General features: G+C 38.6%; 1 protein-coding gene across 1 annotated transcript; it reads right to left on the minus strand.

The window, feature by feature from the left end:
• Positions 1–217: 217 nt before the first annotated feature.
• On the minus strand, positions 218–14,534 carry upk1a (uroplakin 1a). The gene is made up of 7 exons (XM_017715669.2): positions 14,378–14,534; positions 13,527–13,727; positions 11,775–11,849; positions 9,945–10,052; positions 4,144–4,320; positions 2,876–2,959; positions 218–881 (listed from the first exon to the last, which is right to left on the minus strand). Exons 1-7 carry the CDS (start codon positions 14,441–14,443, stop codon positions 834–836), a joined length of 759 nt encoding a protein of 252 aa, XP_017571158.1. The 5' UTR covers positions 14,444–14,534; the 3' UTR covers positions 218–833.
• Between the last annotated feature and the right edge of the window lie 12,771 nt (positions 14,535–27,305).

Below are 27,305 nucleotides of genomic sequence, written 5' to 3' on the forward strand. Positions count from 1 at the left end.
TTGACGATCCGGGGCAGTTGTTATCCTGCTGTGCTGTTTGGGTGTATGTCTCCGAGCGCACTGTACTGCGGAGATGTCAGCTGTAATGCGAGAAGATGGAATTTTTATCGATCCTCCCCCCCTCTGTGTGTGTGTGTCTCTCTCTCTCTCTCTCTCTCTCTCTCTCTCTCTCTCTCTCTCTCTCTCTCTCTCCCTCCCTCTGCCCCACGCCCCCTCTCTCTGCGTGTGTCTCTCTCTCTCCCTGTGTCTCTCTCTCTCTCCCTGTGTGTCTCTCTCTCTCTCTCCCTCCCTCTAAATGGCACTTAAATAAGGTGGTTTATTCAATGCTAGTACAAATATGTGAATATAATGGACAATACATACTGTACATGCTGTATCTCTGATGTTGAAAAGCAAACGTAACCAAAAGATGGAACTAAAAAAAGGCCCAATTCAGGTCTGTGTACACAATAGCATGAGAGGAAATGTGTGATTGGCACTGTAGAATGAAATCATCTAACAAAAAAATATACAATGAAATGTACAATTACTTTAAACATTTTCAAGAAAAATGAAATCCGAAATGAAAACAAGTGGACGGTGAGAGGGGGGAAAAGAAAATTCATGCCATTCATCAAAACTAAACAAATAAAAAAAAATCACAAGTGCTGAAAGCTAAAAATCTATTTAATACCTTTTAAACGCTGTGCAGTCTGTTTGGAGAGAGGATTTCTGTGGCAGCATTGACGAAGGTGTAGAGGCAGCAGGCAGAAGCAGCAGTTATTCCGAAAGTAACAACACTATATATCATACTGTTTGTTAGTGTTGGCGCTTTTTGTATCCCTTTAATCTCTTTAGCCCAGCTGCGTGTAGTACACCATGGCGATCAGCAGCAGGAAGAACTGGAAGAAACACATTAGAAGCATCAGATTTCACCAGATCACATGTTTTCAATGCATGCATTTATTAAAACGCTCCATCAATAATATTTCAATGTACTTTAAAATGACAGGCTGGCAAAAAATGACCTCTTATATGAAGTTAAATCAGTGTCACCAGAACCTGAACCTGAATTTGTGATGCTGAACCCGAATTCGTGATTCTGAGTCTGAATGTGTGATTCTGAGTCCATGATTCTGAGTGTGAATTTGTGATTCTGAGTGTGAATTCATGATTCTGAGGCTGAATGTGTGATTCTGAGTGTGAATTTGTGATTCTGAGTGTGAATTTGTGATTCTGAGTATGAATTCATGATTCTGAGTCTGAATTTGTGATGCTTTCTCAGGTTGAGAAATTCAGCTGATAAAATATAGGTTGAGAAATTTATGTTCTAAAATTCAGGCATTAAAATTCAGGGAAATATCTGGGGTCTGAATGTGTGATTCTGAGGCTGAATTCATGATTCTGAGGCTGAATGTGTGATTCTGAGTCTGAATTTGTGATTCTGAGTCTGAATTTGTGATTCTGAGTCTGAATTCATGATTCTGAGTCTGAATTTGTGATGCTTTCTCAGGTTGAGAAATTCAGCTGATAAAATATAGGTTGAGAAATTTAGGTTCTAAAATTCAGGCATTAAAATTCAGGGAAATATCTGGGGTCTGAATGTGTGATTCTGAGGCTGAATTCATGATTCTGAGGCTGAATGTGTGATTCTGAGTCTGAATTTGTGATTCTGAGTCTGAATTTGTGATTCTGAGTCTGAATTCATGATTCTGAGTCTGAATTTGTGATGCTTTCTCAGGTTGAGAAATTCAGCTGATAAAATATAGGTTGAGAAATTTAGGTTCTAAAATTCAGGCATTAAAATTCAGGGAAATATCTGGGGTCTGAATGTGTGATTCTGAGGCTGAATTCATGATTCTGAGGCTGAATGTGTGATTCTGAGTCTGAATTTGTGATTCTGAGTCTGAATTTGTGATTCTGAGTCTGAATTCATGATTCTGAGTCTGAATTTGTGATGCTTTCTCAGGTTGAGAAATTCAGCTGATAAAATATAGGTTGAGAAATTTAGGTTCTAAAATTCAGGCATTAAAATTCAGGGAAATATCTGGGGTCTGAATGTGTGATTCTGAGGCTGAATTCATGATTCTGAGGCTGAATGTGTGATTCTGAGTCTGAATTTGTGATTCTGAGTCTGAATTTGTGATTCTGAGTCTGAATTCATGATTCTGAGTCTGAATTTGTGATGCTTTCTCAGGTTGAGAAATTCAGCTGATAAAATATAGGTTGAGAAATTTAGGTTCTAAAATTCAGGCATTAAAATTCAGGGAAATATCTGGGGTACATTGGAAGAGCCAACAAGCATAGATGTAGTCAAACTCACACCTGGCTAATCGCTAAAGATCTCTGGGGTCACTGGGAGGTTGTTTTTTCTTTTGTCACTGAGTAAATTAATTTTACCACCTGAATGTCTTAACCTAAAAAAGCATCAGCAATTCAGGTTCAACGTCACAAGTTCTGGTTCAGAATCACAAATTCAGGTTCAGGCTCTGGTGGCATTAATTTAACCCCATACATTTATCCCAAATGTACAAATGCATTGGAGCTACAAGGCTAATGTAGTTATTAACTAGTAATGGAAGTTTATATCTTAGCAGTTCTCATTGTGCAAACTGCTTCTCTGAATCATTAACATGAGCATAAACATCTGTCTTAATCTGTAATCTGAATGTATTTAATCAGATTGGCAAAAATCTTTGCATGTAAACACAGCCACTGTTTAAATGGGTCAGTTCACTCAGGAACACTCACTCGGAACACTCAGTATTCCGAAATGGATTGATGTCCTTTTTAAATCAGAACAACCTCAAGATCAGTTTCAGGACTGTTTCAGCCATGTAGCACCACTTGTATAAGGGAATGTACTGTAAGTGATGAAGAATTTTAAAATACTCACCACGAACATCTGCACAGAGAAGCCATACCAGCTCACCGCCCAAGTATAACGACTGAACACTGACTCAATGTAGTTAAAGCAACCCTGCAGGAATAGAAGCATTTTTTCATCACTTACAGGGCCCATATTCTAATTCTACATTTTGCTTTTACTGTAATTTGTCTCCCTTGAAGTCCACTTATAATGTTTGTGTGGTTTTGTGTCAACAATTGTCACTGTTCATTTTCAAATCTCTTTAACCCTTACAAGTACTCCGTTTTGCTACAGTGCATTTAAGACTGATATATGTACATGACCCCGTTCCGATTTGGCAGTAGTCTGGTCTAAAATGTGGAACTGTAGCTCATGAATTCTGACTGAAATGATCAGAGATGCTGTAAAAAAAAAAAAAAAAAAAAAAAAATTTGCAAGATTTGCTAGAAACTTTTCAGATGTGTGGATCAACAAAGGCAATGGACTGCAGACTGCATTTCCACGACCACGTGTCAGGCTCCAGTCCTCACGGGCCAAAACACTCCATGAACTGAATTTGATGAGATTTGCGTTTGCGTTTGATGAGAGTAAACACTAATCTGTTCAATACAAAAGGTCCCTAGCTGTGACATCACAACCATCATGTATTCAAAACAGCTTAGTTTCCATACACAGACTGGGGTGTACAACTGTTCAATTAAAGGGGAATTCCACCGATACAACAATAATAATTCACTGGTTAAAAAAGCAAAGCCATTCAGAGTGATTTGATGCAAAATGCTTTGTTAATGAAAAACTGAGTCAAAATTTATTCGCAGTGGTGGTGATAGAAACCAAATGTCTGAAGAGTTTAATGCTTCTAAAAGGTCCCTCACAAAACATTGTTTTGTGAAATTTTGAGAGAATATTGGCCTAAACAAGTCCATTCATTACACAGAGCTACATGCAGGGTTTTGAAAGGCAAAATAGTCCCAAAAAAGTACCACTGTTTTACTGTTATCAACATACAGTGCACAGTTTCTGTCAAAACGCTTTCAATTACTTTATTTACATTCGAATGGTTTTAATTATACAGGTGAAATTCCAGTTTCAATATCATGGTCAGGCATCTGTAAATAGCCTTATGACCACTGATGATGAAAGAGGAAAGAGTTAAGCCTGTTACAAAACAAGCAACAAAGGTTTCTGATGGCAGCAGTATGTTCCCCACTGTTTCCATTATAAACAAAGACATACTGGCAGATGTAGAACAACTGCTGATTGGCTTAAACCTTCTCGAGAGGGGCTTTGTTTACCGTGGTGAACATGGTGCTGCTCTGGCCGATCTTGCAGCCTTCTGGATCTGCCACCTCGAAGCTGCTCAGTCGCTTGCAGCAGTTGAGTGGCCACGGGTACGTAGTGCCGTAAGTCTGTCTGAAGGTGGAGTTGTACTCAATCCAGTCCAATGCACTGTCCGCCCCACAGCACTGCACCTGTGCACGTGAGTGAAGGAGCAAAATTAAAACTCTCAATGAGACGTTCGGTAGAATTAGGAATTTGTCTTGCAGCCCACATTGAGACAAACATAGCAACAAATAAACCAGGAAAAATCTGTATTACTGCTGTCATAAAACTTTAATAACATGTTTATTCAAAGAAATTCAGAGAAATCTTAGTTAGGTTTACTTTAATAAAAGAAATTAAGCGACATTGTATTTTAACACTAACACAACAATCATAACAACTGAACCTTTTCCAATTATTGTAGTGATAATTTGAACTAATTTTGAGCAAAACAAAAAAAGTACATGACTAGCAAACACAGCTTTAAACAGTTGTAAACACATAAAAATATATTTTTCATTTAAAACTCAAAGTTTACTTAATTGCAGTAAATAAGTTGCAGTTCTTAATGTTACACTGATTTTAAGAATTTGAGGTACATTTACTTCAAAACAATGGGATCTAACTGCTCACTGGCCATGAGGGACAGGGATGCAGCCTCACTTCTCTAAAATGCAGGGGTGTGGCTACAATTTGTCTCCGCCTACAGACTAAAACTATATGCTTTGGTGGTGACATGATAAAAGTGGGACACCACTTCTGGAATAAAGTTTTTGTTTTATTTCAAACTCAAGCCAAACTATTTATAAATCTAAATCTTTCAGATTTACTTTAAAAGAAATAAAAAAACCCAAATCAGATTTTTTGCCTTAACGTGACTCAGATCTGATGTGAACCCGATGTGAGCCACTTTCATATGTGGTCCTAGATCGTATACGTATCCAATTCATGGCCACGTGACCTTAATGTGATGCTCAGATCGGAATTTGTGTGCTTTTTTTCCACTGTGCCGTCAATCAGCGTTACCATGGCAGCAGCGCTGAACAGAAGTTAAAGCCTGTAAATGGTGGAAAAGCAGCTCATCTCACCTTTTTCTCCTCTGTGTGGCTCTAATAATGAAGCTGAGAGCTGATCAGAGTTAATGATCTTCTCAGTGAAGTTCGTTCTGCTCGTTAGTTTGTACTGATGATGCAGTGATTCAGTCACATGGCGTTACTGAGTAGGAGGAGCTGATGATGGTCATTTAAGGATGCCGGTTCATCCACATTAATGACAGACTTGAATCACTTACCTAAACGAGTGTGAACCATCGAGTCAGAGAGATCGGATTTGAGCAAAACACTGAATTTGAGCAATGAGGCTTGTAATGTGAACGTAGCTTTGAGGTTAGGGTTTGAGACAGCCACCTCCCAAAAGAACATACCCTATAAATGATAAATTTGAATACATTTGACTTTTTACTCCCTCAGTTAATTATTTGGATTCAAATAGATCATAACAATCCTTCTAAATATCTAGTCAAAATGCTTTTTCATTTATTTTTTTTACTGTGAGACTGCCGTTTGAACTAATAGATACATAGATTTATATATAGGGCGCTGCTATTCCAAGTAGTCCAACGCTACACCCTCAGCCTCGTCAGTTTGATGGAATTCATGATTTGGTCCCCTTTCTTAGTTTTCATCTCACTCCAATACCCAGCATGCTTTTCACAAATGTGTAACCAGTCAGAACCCTAACAGTTCAATAATAATAATAATGTTATCTATCTGTACCTCTTCAAAAACAGTTGCAGTTTTCCCAAAGTTCATGCCACCTCAGAGGAACATCATCAGAAGGTGGTTTTCCTAATCTTTAAACCAGAAAATCTCATTCTAGAGACTACTGAGATGTGAAGAGAAGAGATGTAGCAATGGTAAAAGTTTTCATTTCGAACAGTGTCGCTTTAACCGCTGTACAGTGCTGTTTTCCTGCAGTAGCAGTTTTAATGGTACTGAATTACTGCAGTCCATTAATGAGCAGCGATATAGTTGAAGAAACAGTCAGCGTGTCTTTTAGTTTTGTGTAGATTGATTTGAGTAGACCCTTCTTTCGCCTTGACTGCTTTACAGATTGATAATGACCTATTACCCATCATCCAGTACAATGAGGACTATGACTATCTGCTTAAAGACAATGAAAGAGCAAGATGACACTAAATACATCTCTACTTTTAATACAATGTAGTACATTCTGCTGTGCTGGTGATGAAATTCCATGTCTATGGTTACAGTAACCATCTGCTAGAGTCTCAACCACATATTTACAATAAACATTTCACTCAGCAAGACATCTCTTAATGAGCCTCAACTTCAGTTACATGTGTTATATAAATGTGTTGGGGGTGAACAGTGTGAAGTCACTGAAAATGTGTTATTTTATATGTTCCTCACAGAAAATGAGCAAAGGCCAAGGAATCTGAGGTTGAAATAATAATAAATCACATCATCACAACATTGAAAATGGGTCCCAGGGACCCCAACACCACACAAAAGTTAAAAAGGGTATGACATCTGAAGAACAAGTACAGCAGCACATAGACGCAAAAAGCTGAACCGTCTTGCGTGCAACATTAAGCCACTAATGCTTTGTTGTTTATAATGCAAGCACAATTTTCGTGTGAGTGAACACAACCTTGACCTCTTCTTTACTTTCTTGACCTAACCAGTTCACACAGGCTTGCTGATTACATTTTAACAAACTGGACATCAGTGTAGACCACACAGAACTTTTAAAAATGTCTCAGAAGAATATAACAGTACAAACTACAGCAATGTGTTTGGCCAGTGGATCTCCAGGCCTTCATAAAAGTTCCATCAGACATATAGGAAAATTGGTGATTATTGATAAGTAGCTCAAATATCTTTATAAAAAATAATTCTATATTAAAACCAAAAAGGTTTTGCTATTGTTACGATAGCCAGGTTATAACAATAAAAGAACCTGTTTTTGGTGTTGTATAGAACCATTTTCAAAAAGGTTCTATATAGACTCATGTACAACACATTTTCCATCAGTTTGAAGAACCATTTCTGTGTGCAAAGAACCATTTAAGCATTAAATGGTTCTATGTAGAACATATGGTTCCAAATAGAACCACTGCCACTAAAAGAACCTTTGAAGAACCTGAATTTATGATTCATTTATGAAGTGAAAAGATATTTAGAATAAACACAGATGACAACAGGGGCTGTTTTAAAAGAACACAGAATAACTAGTCTTAAATACCTAGTCTTAAAAAATGTAGACCAGACTTCAGTGCCTGCATGGCCTGATACCAATTATTGGCTGTGATGGCTCGAATAATCAAGTTGCAAGTGTGAACATGTTCATAACTTGCAGAACTGCATTACTGTCAGGTTTAGTTCTCCTAATTCTTGTGTTTATTATTCAGCTCCTGGTTTAGCTGGCTGACATCTCTGATGGGCCCATGGGGACACTGGATTGTTACTATGTTAATACCATTTATATGTGTGTTACTCCTTGTGATATGCATTGCTCCCTGCATCTCTAATTGCATTTCTGCCATGGTTGCCCGCTCCTTTACTGCTCAATATCACATGTTACAGATGGACTTTGTGGATGATGAAAATCACCCTTCTTCTGATTCTTTGAACTTGCGACAATTATTTAATGAGGGGAAGTAGAGTTTAGAAGTTGATTTAGAATCAAAGGGGGGAATTGTCGTGGAAATGTATTTAATAGTGTTGAAATATGACTTTTGTGCTTTTATGCTTAAGGATGATTCTAAATGTCACAGTGGCCGAGAGGTAGCGGGATTGTTTTGTGTCTCAGGAGATAAGGGGAAGTGACCTTGCTATGAGAACAGAAGCAGAGTGGGAAGATAGATGCATCAAGGCAGTGGCGCCTAGCCACAAGGCTACGGGTCGAAACTGGATGTTTTGCCTTGGCTGCTTGCTGTAAGCAGGTCGTATAAGATAAACATGTAGGAGAAAGGTGTACGATTGAGAACAATGCTGACTAATGCTTACTGCCATAAGAGGAACGTAAGGGCGGGGGAACAACAGAAAGCTATAAGAAGCAAGACACACAGTGAAAGAGGTTATGTAGGGGAGAGAGAATACATTTTTGTTATGATCACTTTTAATAAACTTGCTACTCACTCTTGATCCAGACTCAGAGACCATCATTATTACTTGTCATCCAGCGATTTCCACCACAAGCTGAAGATATCAAAGGCTTGTACATAGAGTTGATCGTTTAGTGCTGATTATTGTTACTGTGATGAAACTTTCGAAAAAATAAGCATCTTTACAATTGCAATAAGCTCTTTGTAAGACTTAGTAGCTTGGCTAGAGCCACTTTAGGGGGAGCATGGTCGCTTCTTATTTTACCTGTTATATCCATAATGTGATGGCAAAACACCAGAGCCCACAAGCAAGTCGTTGTTGTATGGGGAGTGAAGCAAAATTAAACTTGTTTCTGGACATCTGTGCAGGACTTTTGTTTCATTTTGGAAACTAGAATGATGTATTCCATTATTTTATTTTTTTAAGGCAGTACTGCTAAGTACTACTCAGTGTTACTGAGTGTTGATGGGTTAAGCCGATCCCCACACTTTGATGCCCTGATAAAGAAAGACCTATAACTGTCCAAAAGGGTCCAAAAGTATGAAAAATATAAATATTAGTAATGCTTTTCATGTTGAAACAATGGGTGCATATTAATAAGTAAAAATCGATTAAGTATTTACACTATTATTTTATACAAAAGTGCCATGGGAACCCATTCTTTTTGGACTCAGAGTGCCTATTAGCATTTCAGAGCACCTATTAGTGCTTGACAGGACATTATTGAGTGGCAGTTCTCCTCACTACATCTTTTTTTTTATTTTTTTTATACACCTTTTAAAGAATTTAGTAATAAGCCATAATAAACCATAAAGGCAAAAAGCAAATTGAAAGACTGGTAACACTACCAACTCAACAACTACTTCAAAATATAGCTTTTTTTTTCAAGATAGAAGCATTTAATAAGTTAGCAGTTGCCTATGTTTGCTAAATTTGTTAGCTTCCTTGCAAGAAAACCCAGCATAGGCCAGCACTGTTGGTCGCCAGCTAAAACTTGGATAAAATCCAACTACCGAGGACTAATTATGCTCTCTTTTTTCTTCACATTTTAAATAAAGCTTTGAAGCTACACAAATATGCATCTAAACCTATTGAACTGAACCAGACCTACTTTCGCAGCTTTCATTTCTTCAGCATGTCGTCCAAGTAGCTGCCACGCAACATCAGCTAACCCATTAGGTCAGTTAGTTTTTAATGTGTATTGTGTTGTGTTGCAATCTATAATAAAAGACAGGCTGCACTGATTGTCCTATAAAATATAATAAAATTTATATTTTTTGTTTGCACTGAGCTGGTGAAGGTAACGATACATATCTCCAATACATATCTATTTCGACTTCAGGACAGGAGAGATCAGTATACCATTTTATTTGCACACTGAAAGCCCCTAGACCGGTTCACGCACCGCCTGGAGTGGATCCAATGAAAAGGACAGGTCAGACATGCTGTGTCAAGTCTGAGCTGAAGAGAATCCAAGATGATGTTGCCCCAGTGGGTGTGTGGTAAAAAAGCCAATCCCTTGTGGTTACGGCACACAATGCAGTGAAACACAGCCTTTTGCAAGGACAGTAGTTTGGAATGTGGCTCCTAGAGGCGCTCAGCAAAAAGACAGGAACGTTCTAGCATGCACTGTGCGTACTCACATCCTGCATGACTCTGTTCCATGTGTTAGTGATCTGGGCTCCTTTGTCACTGTTCTCAGCGTAGTACCTCAGCATCTGCTTCTTCACAAGGTTACTGTTACCAACCAGCTACAATGGTCAGGGAAGAAATCAAAAGAATAGTTCATTTCAGAAAAACATGACTGAAAACTGGCAAGGATGAGCCACACACTTAAAAAGATGGTTCTTCAGGCAATGGTTATAACCATGAGTTCTGTATAAAACCATTTCTTGCTTAAATTGTTCTTTGCATGGTGAAATTGTTCTTCAGATTGATTTTGAATGTGTTGAATATTTTTTGAAAGTGGTTCTACAGAGCACCACGCAGGGCGCTTCTATTGCTACAAGCGTGGCATTGTAACAAAAGCAAAACCCTTTTTGGCAAAACTCATGGATCTAAATAGAACCACTGCCTTTACTAAAGAACCCTTGAAGAACCATAATTTTTAAGTGTATAGCATTGTGAACAACAGGGGGGATGTCGAAGGGACAGCTTATGGGATTTAAAATGCTAATATGCCTAAAAATAAATGAAACCCGCCAGGTTAGCATTCTCTGAAGGGATAGTTTAAACCTGATTTGAACCACGCATGTGCAGCACCGGCCCAGCAGCATGATATGCTATGCTGCCTTTAAAAAAAGTGACCAGACTGAGGAACCGAAAGTTTAAAAAACATTTAATTCGGACGTGACTAGCTGCCTTACTGCCTCAGAATACTGTATGAGTAGGCAGCATTAATGACATTTAAGACATATATAGGGCAGCAGCCGTGAAACAGTAGCTGAACCAACGTACATTTTCACACGTGTGTGGTCCAAATTGGGTAATGGTAGTGGATAAAAACAACGGTAAAGGAGGATCAGCTAGCATGACGTCAAACCAGTTCCATCACAGAGGGAAGAAAAATGAATAGTTCACATTAAATGCTAACACAGCTAAAAACTAAATTAAAGCTAAAGAGGAACTAAGTTGTTGCGGCGTCAGCAACAGACAAGGAGGTAAAAAAAGGCTAAAAAATAATTCAGCTAGAAGGTTAATAGGGCTAAATGTGAATAAAATTCACAAAGAAGTGAAGCCACCAGCAAGATTCAGGGAAGGTTACAGTGCTAATGGCTACAACCGAGGTAAATTAGCAGCGTAAGCATCTGGGTGTGATAGGACTTCAGTGGATATTGCACTCCGTGAATTCGATTATGCCATTTTTCCCTATTTCAAGGAATGTTTAAAGAAGATCAACTATCAGGATATTAGCAACAGCAGGCAACAACAGACAGGGCAAAGACATGTTAACATGGTTAGCACTGAAAGTCAGCGCAAGCTTGTTGGGGTTGGCTTGCATGGTACAACAACAGCCAGATACAGTAACCAAAAAAGGCTAATGTTAAAAATGTAACTTAAAAAAGTACAAAAATGGCTAAACATGTATTTTGGTTAATGTACTTTAGAGTTTGAAATACATTCTTGAAATGTATTGAAATACAACTATCCCATGCTTGTGTGTGTCTATTGGAACTAGGAGCTATGACAACAATAACCAGTTAAAAATCACATGCTAACATGGCTAAAAAGATAATGAGGGTCAAATAGCATGTCATTTCCACAGATCATCCTATCTGACCCTCATAACATTCAATTCTAACTAGCACATCAGTGTTTTTTGACTGTGTTTCATTCAGTCTAGCAAATATGTCAAGGGAGTTTAATCAGACACTATGCTAATGCTGCATTAAATCACTGATTACTTCATTTTGGTATTTATTAATGTCTCTAACAACTACAACTAAGCTTAAGGTCACACAGTGTTCACTTACATAGTCTCTGTTGGTGGCCGCTGTGATGCAGGAAGCACACTCGAATATGAAGATGATGAACATTATGATCAGATACTGTTGCAAGCAGAACAAAAATAGTGTTAAAGTTTTGCATAATGCTGGACAATGAGATAGAAACATTGTTAGCATTGTAGTTATATAACAGGTAGGGGTGTTAATATATAAGGTGGCACTGTCATCAGTATTGGCTTCTTATGTTATTAGCAATTATAATAATATTCAATAAAATACCTGATTATTTTAGGCCAAAATAAAAGTATTGGGCTATTTTCAGGCATGTAAGATTTCACTAAAGCAATCAGCCATGAGAGGCAGTGCATTACTGGGATTTTATCAGGGGATGGGTGTACTTAGCATCGTTCCTTCCTACTCCCTTCCCGTGATACAGTCGCAGTAACGCACAGCCTCAAGTGGCTCAATGTTTTTATTCAAACATAAAATATGATAAAAAATACACAATATTCAGAAATAAATGTACGCTACTATTAATAGTAATCGACATAAATATTACACCAATAAAACAAAAGAAAATTGCTTTAGAGTACAGTATTGCTGCAAAGCCGCCGAGGACTACTGAATGAAGAAAACATTCAGTTGGCCATTGCTGTGAACTGCAGTTATTTCATGAATAGTACAATTTTTTGTCGTATAGCAATAACATATGATAATGCAGCACTGTTAAATGCAAAAGCCTTCACTTTATAAGCACTTTTTGGTAACTAAATTACCACTGCGAGTATTATTTAGCAGATCCAGCAGTGCCCCTCTTCTCATGCCGGGGCTGAATCTCAAACACCTCCCTGTTCCCTACATAGTGCACTACATATGGATTTTAATACTGGGTCCTGCACCCCAAAGGTGCGAAATATAGCTAAGAAATATTTCGGACTCATTTCGGACTCAGCCACATCCACACCCAATAAATGATGCACTATTTGACTGGAAAGGCTAGAATTTCTAAACTTTCATAGCTAGCAGTCATAGGGGCAGTCGTGGGCTGGAGGTTAGGGAACTGGCCCTGTGACTGGAAGGTTGCCGGTTCAATCCCCAGGGCCGACAGCACATGACTGAGGTGTCCTTGAGCAAGACACCTAACCCTTGCTCCCCGGGCGCCGTGGATAGGGCTGCCCACCGCTCCGGGCAAGTGTGCTCACTGCCCCCTAGTGTGTGTGTGTCTATTCACTAGGGTGTATGTTTCACTTCATGGATGGGTTAAATGTGGAGGTGGAATCCCTGTTTGTGGGATTAATAAAGTATCACTTAACTTAGTGCACTAATTAGAGAGTATGGATGCATTTGGGCCTCCTAACTGAAACATGAACATTTAAAGCCATTTATACTGCTGTTTAACTATCTTTTAGTCTGTTGTCTAGCTGATCAGTCTAGTTCTAGTTAAGAACTTAAGCTGCCTGCCCCTCAGTTTAAACAGAAGACAGGTTCTTATTTCATCAGTACACTCTGTGATCCATGTGAGCAACATTAGAGTCAAAGATTTTTCCATTAACAGCACAAGGGGGTTTTTTATGCCACCACGCAGTAATACTTATATTTAGTCGCTGTGAGGTGGTCATAGGTGTGCGTATATCACAGGCTTAGAACGTGGCTCAATCATTTGACAATAATAGCCAATCTGAATGACATTATTTACACCCCCAATAACATACAGTGGTACAGTGTGCAGCTTCTGATTTTCTCAAAATCTTCTCTCTTTTTCCATAGTGAATCACCTACCGCCAGCATGAGAGAACGTCTCTTTTTCAGAGCTGCATAGATGCCAAAGATTGTGGTGCAAAAGTAGGCAAAGCCGGTGAAGATGGCAATCCAGGCTCCGGCAAAGATGTCATCCTTCCCTGACACGCCAGATATTGGGTACAGCCTGTATCCATCTACTGCCACCCATATGGCCAGCGCAAATAATGCCAGTCCCGCTGCCTGGAGTCAATAACGTTGTGTTGAGGTAATATTTCATGCAAAGATGTTTAAGACAACTACACTCTTAGAATATAAGCCCCATAGAGGATACTTTGAATGAAATTAGCATGAAATTAAAATAAATTAGCATAAAATAGCAACTTTGGAGTGAATAACCACTTGTTTGTCTTGAAGATCCTGTAAGTCAATGGATGTTTCTTTAAAGCACTCAACAGAACTGAGTGGTTCTTTTGGGAAAGAAAAGTGGTTCTAACCCTAACCCTAACCACCCTAACCCTACTGTATCACTCCAAACAACCATTAAAAGACTAGCAGTGAATTAGCATATTGCATATCTTAGAGTGATGTATACTGAAACCAAACGTGCCCCAAATTCTCATTCATTATTAGCAATGTTAGCATTTGTGGGTGTAGTGTGATTCCAAAACACAAGAAATCATCATCTGTTCATCAAAAGAGCACATACTAATAATAACAGCCCAAAAAAATAATTCTAAATACATAGAATAAAATCAATAGAATGTGAAATAACAATATATAGATAATCAATACGGCATTCCCTGAGATTAAAAGAAGATGGAAGAAACTTTTTGACTGGAGTGTTAATTAATTCACTATTATTATCTAAAATCCCAGAACTCAGAACTTACAGAAGCGAAGGCATTGCATATGATGAGAATGATCATCAGCCAGGTCATGCCCCCTCCACTCGCCATTGCCGCAGTGTGTCCGTATCGGTTCTCGTGGTGGCACCAGTCCTGAGAGAAGACTAAATGATGATTAGGTCCGATACTCAGCAGCACGGAAAATAAGAGGCTTGCATGAAGGGGAGAGGCTTGTTTACACCCTCAGTTGTACGTTGTGAAACAGGAGGGGAAGAAAGTGAGCAAACCAGTTCTGCCCCCATCACCAGCATAGAGTAAATTTATACATTTGACTGCATTTGATTTGATACTTCAAGTCACACTCTTGGAATTCAAGTTTACTAAATGGTTCTTTGTTTTGGATGTTATGGAAGGAAAAGGCCTCTAATTGATGCATTATTTTGCCAATTATTTACATTATTTGAGATTATTTGCACATCACATTTACAAAATTTTGTTTTTTAAGAACCAAACCAATGAAAGCCTCTTTAGGGAATCAAAAGTAGTTCTTCGATCGCATCACTCTAGAAAACCTTTCTGGCACCTTTATTTTGAACTCATCTTTAAGTGAATGAGAATACTTAGTTTATTGTCTTGCTTTCAATTCTGGGTATTAAGGGTTCTGTCCATGGGTTGGAGCTAAAAGGGGTTCTTCTGTCACTCGGAAGAACCATTTGGGATCCTTTATTTTTAAGATGGGAAAAATTCTACCAATTTGAGGAAAGTTAATGAGAATAATGAGTTCAGAATTTTCAAATATTCTTTATCTTGAAGGCCTGAATAGTTTCATAGTAGATACTGGACAATACGATTAATGACTGAGAGTTTATGGTTAAGCAGATCTACATTCATTCATCTGCGTTAATTAATTTTACATACACCCTAGTAATCTATGGTAAGTAAGACTGCACTCTTTAAAAATATGGTTCTTGAAGGGTTCTCTAGTAAAGATAATGGTTCTACAGAGAACCATAAACACTCATAAACAACCTTTTGCATGATTAAAGGGTTCTTTGCTTCGTGAAAGAGGTCTTCTGATTGAGGAAGAATGTGTTGTATTTGGTTCTAGGTTCTATATAGCACCAAAAAAGGATTGTCTGTTATTTCAAGCTTGATATTGTAACAATAGCAGAACCATTTTGGTGCGATATGGAACCCCTTTCCAAAGGTTCTATATAGAACCATTTACAATACATTGTCAATTGTATGAACCAATATAACTATGCAAAGAATTGCTTAATCATACAGATGTTTCCTATATAGAACCATTGCCTTTAGTAGAGAACATTTCAAGAACCATGATTTTTAAGAGAGTGCACCCTTAAAAATAAAGGCTCTGAAATGATTCTTAGCTTAGATGTGGAGTTTTAGGAAAAGCCTTTAACTGGGTTGAACCTCTTCACTCTCACATCTCATTTACAGTAATGGTTCTTTAAAGAACTAGTATTGGCCGGTTATTTTTGGGAACCAAAAGTGGTTCATCTATGGTATCCCTCCAAAGAGTATTCACTGAAATAAAGTGAAGGTAGGTGAAGAGTAATGACATGCAACAGGTTGTACTGGCATAAGACTGTTAAACAGGAACACACCTGTAATCTGCCATGACAGAACCTGCCCCACCTGTGCAGAGAGTCCTGCCACATGCTTTCATAATCATCGCTGACCCAAAGCCTGCAGTCACAGCATATGAATAAGTGTTGTTATTCTGCTCAATGTATGTATATATATATAAATATGTGTGTGTGTGTGTGTGTGTGTGTGTGTGTGTGTGTCTGTGTGTGCATGAGCATGAAACTCTCCCAAATCTCTTTGTCTGCGAACAGAGTTTACAGAGAAACAGATGGACTACAGTCTGTAACTGTAGAACTACCAAGTGCCCCTACATGATAAGTGGGGCTGATAAAATGAACAATGAGGTTAAATACAAGGAGGTGGTTTTTATGCTGTGGCTGATCGGTGTATGTTTATATACCTACATTTATTTTTGAAATGTGATGTGTTCTCAGTGCTGTACAGCTTTCTTAGTTATTCTAGAATCCTCATCATTCTAGACACATCTACAGTTTCCTTCATTTTACAGCTTCTTCTAAACCTTTTGGTTTAATAGCACCAAAGTGCAATCATGTATGCATGTTTCTGCAACAAAACAGTGGGAAAGGTGTTTCGGAAAACTTTTCAGTGATCTTGAACAGTAGTGGAAACCTGAGCTAATTAAAGTTATATTCATTATTAAGTTATATTCATTCAAATGTACAATGGCAAATCAGAAAACTAGAGCGCATTTCTGAGATCGCAGTGCGCTGATCAACAGGACACGCGTTCTCTCAGGAAATGGTGAAGAAAAGGCAGGTGGCGCCGCTTACTGGTGACAACAAGTTCCTTCATTCCTCATCAGATTGACCATGTTATCGAATCACCGCGCTCTGCAATGTCTTCCAGCCTTCTCAAACGCTAGAGGGCGCTCCCGAGTGAGTCCAAAATGAATGGGTTGAAATGGAGCTTTTGAGAAAAATCATGCTTTATAAATGCTTTAACATTTTTAATGTTAAAGAATGCGTTCATTTCCTGAACACAGGATATCATAAGATATTTTTAACACCGCTGTTATGTTTTTAAGAGCTTTTAAACTCGAGCTATAGGAGTTTAAAACTGCGCCTCGTGTTTGATCATGACGTCAGAGAGCGCGAACAGCCAATGAGCTGCTGCGCTTGCCCATCAATCATCACGCTCTAGCAGTAAAGCCCGCCTCCTGCTGCCCAAACCCCGTTTACTGTAGAAAAAAGGAAATACAGGTGAGATTTCTTTGTTCTTTTTTAGTGAAATTCATCCTTCTAGTTTCTAAAATTAAAGGAAGGTTCTGGACGAGTGATTAGAAACTATTTTAACTGTTCGTTTTTAGCCGTTGAGCTCCATTCACTCCCATTCATTTGAGGACTCACTCGCGGGCGCCCTCTGCTGTTTAGCACTCCTGTTTAGGGAGTGGCCAGGCTCCTCATAAACCAGCTCTGATATTATATACACACACACACACACACACACACACACACACACATATATATATATATATATATATATATATATATATATATATATATACACACACTGTGGATTTAGACCTCCGCATTTAACCCATCCATGCAGTGAAACACCCACATACATGCATACTAGGGGGCAGTGAGCACACTTGCCTGGAGTGGTGGGCAGTCCTATCCACATCGCCCAAAGACCCCTTTTTGACACCTTTATGTTTAAACATGTGTCTGTTTCATAGTGGCAATCATAATGTTGTATGCAGACATTAGTAATGCCACATATAATTACGCTGCATATTTAGTTTTTCTTTCTTTTTCTGATTTTGTAGTACACTGTAGACAGGGTGGGCTTTAACAGCGAGGTGTGATTCAGCAGTGTGTGGGCTTAGAATTGTAAACATGTATCTACAGTTTTTGCTGAAATTGAGTTACGTGCGTATAGCTTATCATGTGTGTATCATTTAATGCTGTTTATTTCTAAGTGCTGTAGAGTCTAGTAAAGGAAATGGTTCAATTTAGAACCATGAATTGTATAAACACTTAAAAAGGATAGTTTGTGAAGGGGTCTTTAGTTTAAAAAATGGTTCTATGTAGAACCATGAACACACAAAGAACCCTTTGCAAGATTAAAGGGCTCTTTCATGTTGAAAGTTTTCTTCAGATTGAAGGAGAATTGTTCTACGTTCTGCATAGCGCCAGAAAAGGTTCTGTTATTACAAGCTATAGCAGAACTATTTTTGGTGCTATATAGAACCCCTTTCCAAAGATTCTATAAAGAACCATGATGTGCTGTACAGAATGTGCTGTAAATGGTTCTACATAGAGCCTTTTTGAAAAAGGTTCCATATAGCACCACAATGGCTCTTCTATAGTAACAAGCTTGACATTGTAAAGATAGAATAACCCTTTTTTATGCTATATTGAACCACCTACAGTATATTTTCCATCATCTGAAGAACCCTTTCATTGCGCAAAGAACCCTTAATCATGCACAGTATTCTTTGAGTGTTCATTCTACGCAAAACCATTTTCTTTACTAACGAACCCTTAAAGAACCATTTTTAAGAGTGTATATAACCATTACATGCTTAAATGCTTCTATTTAGGATGGTGAGTTCTATATAGGACCATTTCTTGCTTAAATGGTTCTTTGCATGGTGAAATGGTTCTTCTGAGTGATGGAGACCGTGTTGCATATGGTTCTGTTTAGTGCCGAAAAGGGTTCTTCTATTGTTATAAGCCTGTTGATGTTGTTTCAAAAAGGTTCTGTATGGAACCAATCTGAAGAACCATTTCACCACACAAAGAACCATGTGAGTATGGAATGGTTCTATGTGGAACTGAGGGCTCTAAATAGAACCATTCACTCTACTAAAGACCCTTTAAAGAACCATCTTTTTTAGTGATGTGCAAACTGAAAAGTTCTTGAAAATACCGAGTTGGTCTTATAAGGTTCTATCAGTGCAGCTTAAGAATGTGGGAAAATCCACGTCTTACCACGTCTGGGTAATTTACCACAGCATGATTGATAAAAACTTAGAAATGTATGAAAAACACCCATTCATAATTCATCATTTCCATGATGTAATATACACCAAAACTAAAAGGGAAAAAAGTGAAATAAATTATGAAATGTAATGTCTGTATTACAGGAACAAGAGAAAGGAAACATAATTAGAAGAACAGACAGAAATAGAAAAAAAATCTCAACAGGTCAACATGTTTACACAGACACATGTAACCTCACATGCAAAGGCTTAACTAAGGCAATCGCTTAAAGGAAATCAGCAGGCTAAAACTTTAGGAGTTAAGAGAGAGGGAGCGATAAAAAAAAGAGAAAGAAAGGAAGAAAGAGAGTTTTATGCAAATTATATGTAGAATAGACAATGTATACATACACACACACACACACACACACACACACACACACACATATATATATATATATATATATATATATATATATATATATATATATATATATATATATATGTGTGTGTGTGTGTGTGTGTGTGTGTGTGTATATAAAGCTAGACACAATATCATTGGTCAGATTCAGTCAACAAAGATAATGTCCATCATGTGCATTCTTATGACATCAGCAAGAGGCGCTGTCAGTCAGGTCAGAGGCCTCGAAGGTTTCCAAACAGTCACCTTTCACCCAGTTATACAATGATGGAAATACCCAGATCCAACTTCTGTATCTTTAGCCATCACCATGTTTGTAGGATAGATTATAAATGGCCATCATCAAGTCTTTATCTTGTGTCCCAGCATCCTTCTCACAGAACATATCTGATTACTAGAGGTCATCTGTATCCATTCGGTTGGCAATTTTGAAATTATGTTTAGCTGTGTGTGTAATAGACCACTGCAGTCGTGCGTAAATCTGTAGTCCTCGTTATGCCCATATTGTCTAAGCTTTCTCTATGGCCAGAATGAATAGGGTTTTCGGAAAATCACTTATATTGCACACTGTGTTAAATGAAAATGTTCAGAACTCAATACGTTTTGTCCTGTGAACATTTTTCTCCAGAATATCAGTGGATACTTCAAATTATTAGTCTGTTAAAGAGCCTTAACACTAATATTGCTACAAGCAATCTAATGCTACTGCACATCAATTTGATGTCAATAAACTAATGTACACAAAACTAAGGTGGGCTGCAGTGGTGGACAGTAACTGAGTAAATGTAATTCGTTACTGTACTTAAGTACTTTTTTTGTGTATCTGTACTTTACTTAAGTATTTCCATTTTGGGTGACTTTTTCCTTTCACTCCTCTACATTTCAGAGTCTAATATCTGACTTTTTCCTCCACTACATTTTGAGAAATCTGTTGTTCCTTTTGGTTTTTGTGTGTATAAAAATGTAACATGTCAAAACGAAAGAAGTGCAAAGGCAGAGCACTAATTAGGGCACAGCGGTCACTTTGTTCTGTGCTTGTTTTGACTGTTTGGTCAACATCAGTGGCAGCAGCGTAAAAATTTGGGAACACATACAGCTACCCAAATGATGGAACTAAACTAACTTTGTGTAAATAGACCACAATATAGAAATATGTACACATATGCAGTCGTGACTGGCATGTTTCTTTTTTTCTGAATTTATACAAACACTTTAATTTTATAGTAAATTAGTTTGGGTTAGTTTATGTTTATGAACAGAGGCTTACAGGTCAACACAGTAAAGGAGCTCATCTGTGATCCTGAGTTTAAAGCCAGTTTTTATTAAACTTGTAACTAATTTACAAAGTAATCTTAAACTGAAACTTTGCGTGTGTGTAAAAAGTGATTTCAGAGCCACTCGGTTCTCCCTGATGGAAACTGTTTACCTTCAGTGTTTTGTGCTTCTGATCATTTTAATAGACGTCAGCGTCACTAATTAATGACGTTCTATTAAAAGACTGGTTTACCAAGAGAAACGCTGGAGGACTTTCACCTGAAATGAGTTCATGAAGCCAGTCTGGTTATAAAAATGATAACAGGACATTAGAGTCATAATTAATGTTTTAGTACTTTTACTTTCGATACTTAAGTACATTTGAAGGCAAATACGTTTGTACTTTTACTCAAGTGGAGGTCTAGAGTAAGTAGAGACTTCTACTTTTACTGGAGTGATATTTTACCTTGGGTATCTCTACTTTAACTCAAGTACATGATTTGTGTACTTCGTCCACCACTGGTGGGCTGTGGCTCTGTTCTGACGAGTTGTGCTGTCTTATTAAAATGTTCTATTTACAGATATTCCCATAAATGAAACCTCTAGGTAGGATATTTTTATAGCATAAGACCGCTAATCAAAAATACTACCTGTAATAAAACTACAACCTTCTTTTTCTCCAGCTTCTTGTTTAATGTTACCGTTCCACCTTGTTCGAAAAGTCATACAAGAAGCTAGTGAATGTCCTGAGAAAATGTCCTCAGGAAATGTTACCAGAACTAAAATACGCTACCATTTTGCCCAGGCCCGCTCAAGGAGGCTGCCAGTCTAATGGTGTCTATTCAATGTGCAACAGTTTTAGTTCACATGTATTAACATTCATATTTCAACAATTTAACCACCATGTAATTTAGAGGATCCATTGATATTTTATAGAACGAAATGTATTGTGTTCTAACCATTTTTATCTCCCACAGGGTGCGATAGAAGCGATTTTTTGAAAATCCTATTCATTATGGCCATCGAGAAATTGGGCTGAGACCCAGAGTTCCTAATATGGACATAAGAGCATAGCGCCAACTACAAAATGACCACACCACTACAGTGGTTATGTTTTCTTCCTCTTTCCTGATGCTGAAAAATGAATACCTACTTGAGTACCTAATGGCTGTTTTGATTGGAAATTAAATAGATGAAGGTAGTAGGACTTTGAGACAGTGTACATACCTTCACTCAAGTACTCCTGTCTGTTACCTCCATATGTTGACTTCTCCAACTGTGGTAGCAGGGGCCTAGCAGTCCTAGAGGGGACTCTGCAACAGGTGAAAACTCAGGATGAAATGACATGTATGTTTTCATTGTTGAGGGTTAATTTGTGGCTGTTTTGCTCATTTTGAGGAGCAAATTTATCACCCTCATCACCCCCATACTCCTTTGCATCAATACCAGTGCTGACATCTGTTGGATGTTTCCGTCTCTGCTTTTGTGTCTTCAGTTTTTGTGTCCTAGCAACTGTCTGTCATACATCGCTTGTGTTTGCAGTAAAAGTTATACTTCCTGCATTTCGAAACAGGTCTGTGTTTGCTTTTATGAGTTTCTGTGTACATACATTTCAAGACACCATCATGTGACATACTGTCCTAAACAAAGTAATTAGCAAAATAATTTGGCCCTTACATGGTTGTTTATTGCATGTATAACAGAAAAAGTATACAGTACTGCGCAGAAGTTAGAGAAAGCTCTAATTTAATTTCCAGTCAAAACAGCTGTACGTAGAAATAATTTATTTACAGGTGATACATCTGAAGGGACTGAATATTCACTTCACTTGCATTCAGAAGAGGAAAGTCAAAGGACATAAGTGAGAAAAAAAAGTTTATTTCAAAAAACTGATTAGAAGATACAGAGAAAATGGACTGTGCAAGACCTGGGAGACAACCAAAATGTCAAAAGCAGATGAACAGTCCTTAATTTCATCTTTGAGAGAAGAAATTAGTTAATGCTGTCCATCCTTCCACTGAGACAACTCAGCGCTATGGGGTTGAAAGAATATGCAGCTGTCAAAAAAGCCCTCATTCAGCAAAAGGAGCAAACAGAAAAAGATCAAATCAAACAGAAAGCTGCTAGTGTTCTCAGGAAATTTCTGAGTCCAGTCCTCACCATCACTGAATGTGTTTGGGATTGTTGTTTATTCTTAGTTGTGTAGGTGGGGAGACGAAAGCTCTAGTAGACCCTATCTGGATTTAAACATGAACAACTTTATTTCAAATTAATAAGATAGTGTTAAAGCCCTGTGAGAGTCCCGAAGGCCGAAATGGGAACTCTAACTTTTTCAAACTGCCTCTGCATTATATATGGTGAATGTGCGCACATACATAACATGGTTAGAGACACACACACATCCATACATTCCCATAAGGTAATATCTGGAAAAGCTTAAATCTCTCATACTATTGGAATGCTATTATATACATTAGCTCCCTCTCTTGAAGGAGGGGCGAAAGAGGCCCTCAACAGAACACATACTAACAGAGGAAAAAAGAGCTTAAAGATAACAGATATAAAAATAAAGAAAAACATGAATATAACAATATAACAAATACAAGATGACTGTAAATATACCTCAGGATTATTTGGATTGTGAGAAACAGAAAATAACAATAAAAACAACTTCTAAGACTGAACTTTGGAGGTCTGAAATATCTCTGCAGATTTAAATGAAAAATTGAAAGCAAGTCTCCTGAAAACAATGGAAGCTGTATAGTTGTTGAGGCTTCTGTGAATTTTCTGTTAAATGTTTTTTTTCTGCTTTTTTCTGAAAAATCAAAAACGTAATGGCCCTTTTGACTCAGAATTTAAAAAGATGAAAGGTGGTGCTTGACTTTTGTACAGTGCTATATATATATTTGGCAAATCAAAAAGATGCCTAGCAGAATTTAGTCACCCCTCCCTACAACTAAAGAAGTGCCTTTTCAGCTGCAAGCAGACCCATCACAAACTCTAGGTGAGAATACAGCTGTTTGGATGTAGCGTCACCGACCTGTTCCTTGTCTCAATTGAGGTTGTTATATTTGCTGAAGTTCTTTACTCACACCAAGTAAACTTTGACGCCCTGTGAACACTTGTTTGTATTTCGTCTTGAGCTTCTGCCAAACAAAGTATTGACTTAGTGCGGCTTATTGGTTCACTGTGCCATATTAATTCAGCTGGATTGAGTTGCAGACGTTTCAGTTTTGCTGCTTGACTCACTTGTGTTTCTTCCACCAGACAATGGAAGGGAAACTTCCAGAGGAACAGGTGAAGTCAGTGTTGGCTCCATGGAGATTCTCTTTGCAGTCAAGTGGATTTGAGAACAGGATTGTGACAGCACTGGAACTATACGAGCATTTCCTGCTAGACATCGTTGTCACAGGAGGAACCAAGGAGGCTAACGCAAAGCTAGCTGTTGCTCTCTGTGGCATAGAAGATGGACAGTCCTCAGAAGAGGAAGAGGAAGAAGAAACAAGTGATGAGGAGGAGGATGTTAGTGAGAAGGAGGAGGATGAAGATGAAGAGATAGATTATATATCAAGAGTGAGCACAGAAGCTGAGAAAGATCAAAAGGGAAAAGATGCTCAGTCAAGAGTTAGCATACCTGCTAAAGTCCCAAGAGAACATGAAACACGTGTGAGGATTACAGAGCACGCATATGGCTCTAAAGAAAAAGGTTCCAATTCTGATCCCATGCTTTCGCACCCTCATGTCCCCAACGTCCGCATTTGGACAGCTGAAGGTGGTTCCTCTTTCATTCAAAACAGCTATGATGTGTTGGTGGTCCTCACCACAGAACTGCACCAGGAGGACCACATGAGAATCACCATTGAGCAACGTGAAAAAGACAAGCCCTTGTACCTGGTAGAAGCAGAGCACGAATGGGATCTCGTCTTTGAAAAGCCTACAGGACCCTGCATGACCTGTGCGTGGGAACGAATGAGAGCTCGCAATCTGGAGCTCCAGAAGAAACATAAACTAGCACTTGAATCAGGAGAGAATGCAAACAGAGAACAGACATCTTCAGGTTTTCCCCAAGTTGCTAAGCTTTTAGGCTTCAAGGAGATTGCAGAAGTTTTGATGAAAGCTTTACCTGATCTACGGAAAAAGGCTTTCAGTCAGTTTCTGGTGGACATCACAAGAGAACTTAGGGTTCCTAAAGTACCACGTAGTATCACAACGTAAGTAAATCTGTTTGTCTGTGTGCAATAATTGTAGCTAAACCACTCAATTCTTGCTAGTTTCATTTCTTGCATGTACCTTAGCAAATTGTGATGGATGTCCTTGAATGTCTCCATCCAGCCTTTTTAACTTGCTCATGCTGTGTCATTACATGTACTCTACAGACCCCTGGTATGTTCTGCTTTGAAAAGCAGAAAGATAAGCCAGGAAGACCTGGACCAAATCTCTGTGGTCTTTCATCCCAGAGATCTCACTGATCAACCATCCAAGCTGCTCTCCATCCTCACTGCTTTGGAACACTTCCGGCTGGACGTTGGTCTGCTTGGAGAGACAGGCTGCGGCAGCTCCAGCCTGTTCAACTCCCTCCTGGGCCTGCAGAATGACGAAGAAGGAGCTGCTTCTGTTGGTTTCACTGAGACCACCAAGGAGCCTGTGGCGTATCCTTACCCAGAATGTTATAATACCCTTCTATGGGACCTCCCAGGATTGGGAAGAGTGGGGGACTTGAAGTGCCAGTCTGTTTGCTCTGATTTGCACCAGTCATCTGTCTTACCTTCTAATCTCCCTGCTTGTGATGTCTACATCCTGGTATCTCCCATGAGGCTTGGTCTAGGCTACATCCGGCTGTTACAGCACCTTCTGGCCCAGGGGAAATCTTGCTTCCTGGTGCTCTCCAAGGCTGACTTGATTGAGGAGAAGTCTGTTGGCGAGGTGAGGAGATGGACTGATGAGGTTTTGGAGAAGTTAGGTCTTAAGCAGAGTGTGTTTCTGGTGTCAACGCTTGATCCAGAGGTTATGGATTTCCCCAAACTGAAAGAGACACTGAGTAATGCATTGCCATGCCGTAAGAAAACCACTCTGGCCAGTTATGTGGCAAAGCTGCTGGAGCAAGATGTCTTTTGGAAAAGGGCTGATCCTTGCAAATTAATGTGACCTTATATATGTAACCGACTATTATGCAAATAGGTTAAGGAATGGTTGGGCAAAAAATCTAATGTAGACAATTTTCTATGTTCCCCAGATATATTCAATCAACCAAACCATATTTGGTGTCCAAATTTAGCTTTTTATGTTTTCAATTTGGCACAACAAATTGACAAATTAGCCCACAGCGTCCAGCAAAACTGTAAAGTTTTGTTCATCTTTATAGCTCACAGTAAGTTGATTAGCATGTGTGACCTCAATGAAGATCTGGATGAGGTTTGAGCAGGTTAAGAGAAGCCTTGGGGAGGCATTTATGGAAAGCATTTGAGTTACTATTGACATCTGGTGTTGGCAATGTTATCCTCATAGTTCCAGTTTAAAACTGAAGAAGCACATTTTTGATGTAGAACATTTCTTGGCTGATCCATTGCATCTGGGGTAAGTAGAAAATTATGTAAACTTGATTTTCTATCAAACCATTCCTTTATCTTCAAGCACACTTTACATATCTTTGTGCTAAAAGTCTTCATGCTATTGGATTACGCTTTATACAGTTTAACCTTATGTAACTCTTTCTTTTTAGTATTGGGAATCCCATAATTAAATGTGCAAATAAAGGCTCATTTTTACACAGTAAACCATTTGACTACCATAATGGGTGTCTGTGTTTGAACAGGAGGCTCCCTGTTTGTTTAAAAAAACACCCTAAAACAAACCAGAACTAATTAAAAAGTTTTCCACCACTCGATGACTTGAATGAATTAAGATGTCCAGTTTTAGCATCCATTACAGGCAATCCGTACACTAGATGGCACACTGATATAAGGCAAAGTTTTAGGAAGAATTCACAGTGCAAGTTGACAGTTTTCCAAGGTAATTTATATAATTACAGTACAGGTGTTGAGCATTGAGGCAAATAATTAATCAAGGAGATCTGCTCTTTGGATCCACAGGTTTTGAAGGGTCCAAAAGGACATGTGACACTTTCTCCCAGACTTTACATGTTTTTGTCACAAAGCAGTTATGCAAGTTCAATAATTAAGGCAGGCCAGAGCATGAAAATGGGTCTGTTGCTTTCTTTGGTGAATGACAGGTGAGCACCACGTTGTGGCAGCCTCGTGTACCAGCCGGTGTTTAATGCTCACCTGCTGAGTCGATGTGACAGCCCTATCTCCATCTCTGTCATTCATCTGCCCTTTCCTTTCTTCTTTGGAAAATGGTGGAAAGATGCAGCTTGTTGAGTCTAACCTCTAACGTCCCACCTGTCCAACTCGGCTCCACCCAGTGGAGCCTGGGGGTGAAGTTTGTTTAGTTATAAACAAAGAGGGGCCACTTGCATCTTCTTAATTATTCAGAAGGAGGACAAACCCTAAGGGTGCAATTCCAACATGCATATTTGCACAGATGAATAGTGATAGGCCAGAGTGCAGTACCCAAAGCACTATAAAATGCAATTGCTTCACAACTGTTTGAGACATCTGTGAGGCTTTTCTTCTTGTTTGGGTTTCATTTGAAGACCACATTAATTTCCTACAACTTAGTTTGTCCTGTTCATACATACTGCAAGTATGTTTTAGCTAGAAAGAAAATGTTTTAGTACACCA

This window comes from Pygocentrus nattereri, chromosome 24, assembly GCF_015220715.1.
Source record: "Pygocentrus nattereri isolate fPygNat1 chromosome 24, fPygNat1.pri, whole genome shotgun sequence".
Lineage (NCBI taxonomy): Eukaryota > Metazoa > Chordata > Actinopteri > Characiformes > Serrasalmidae > Pygocentrus > Pygocentrus nattereri.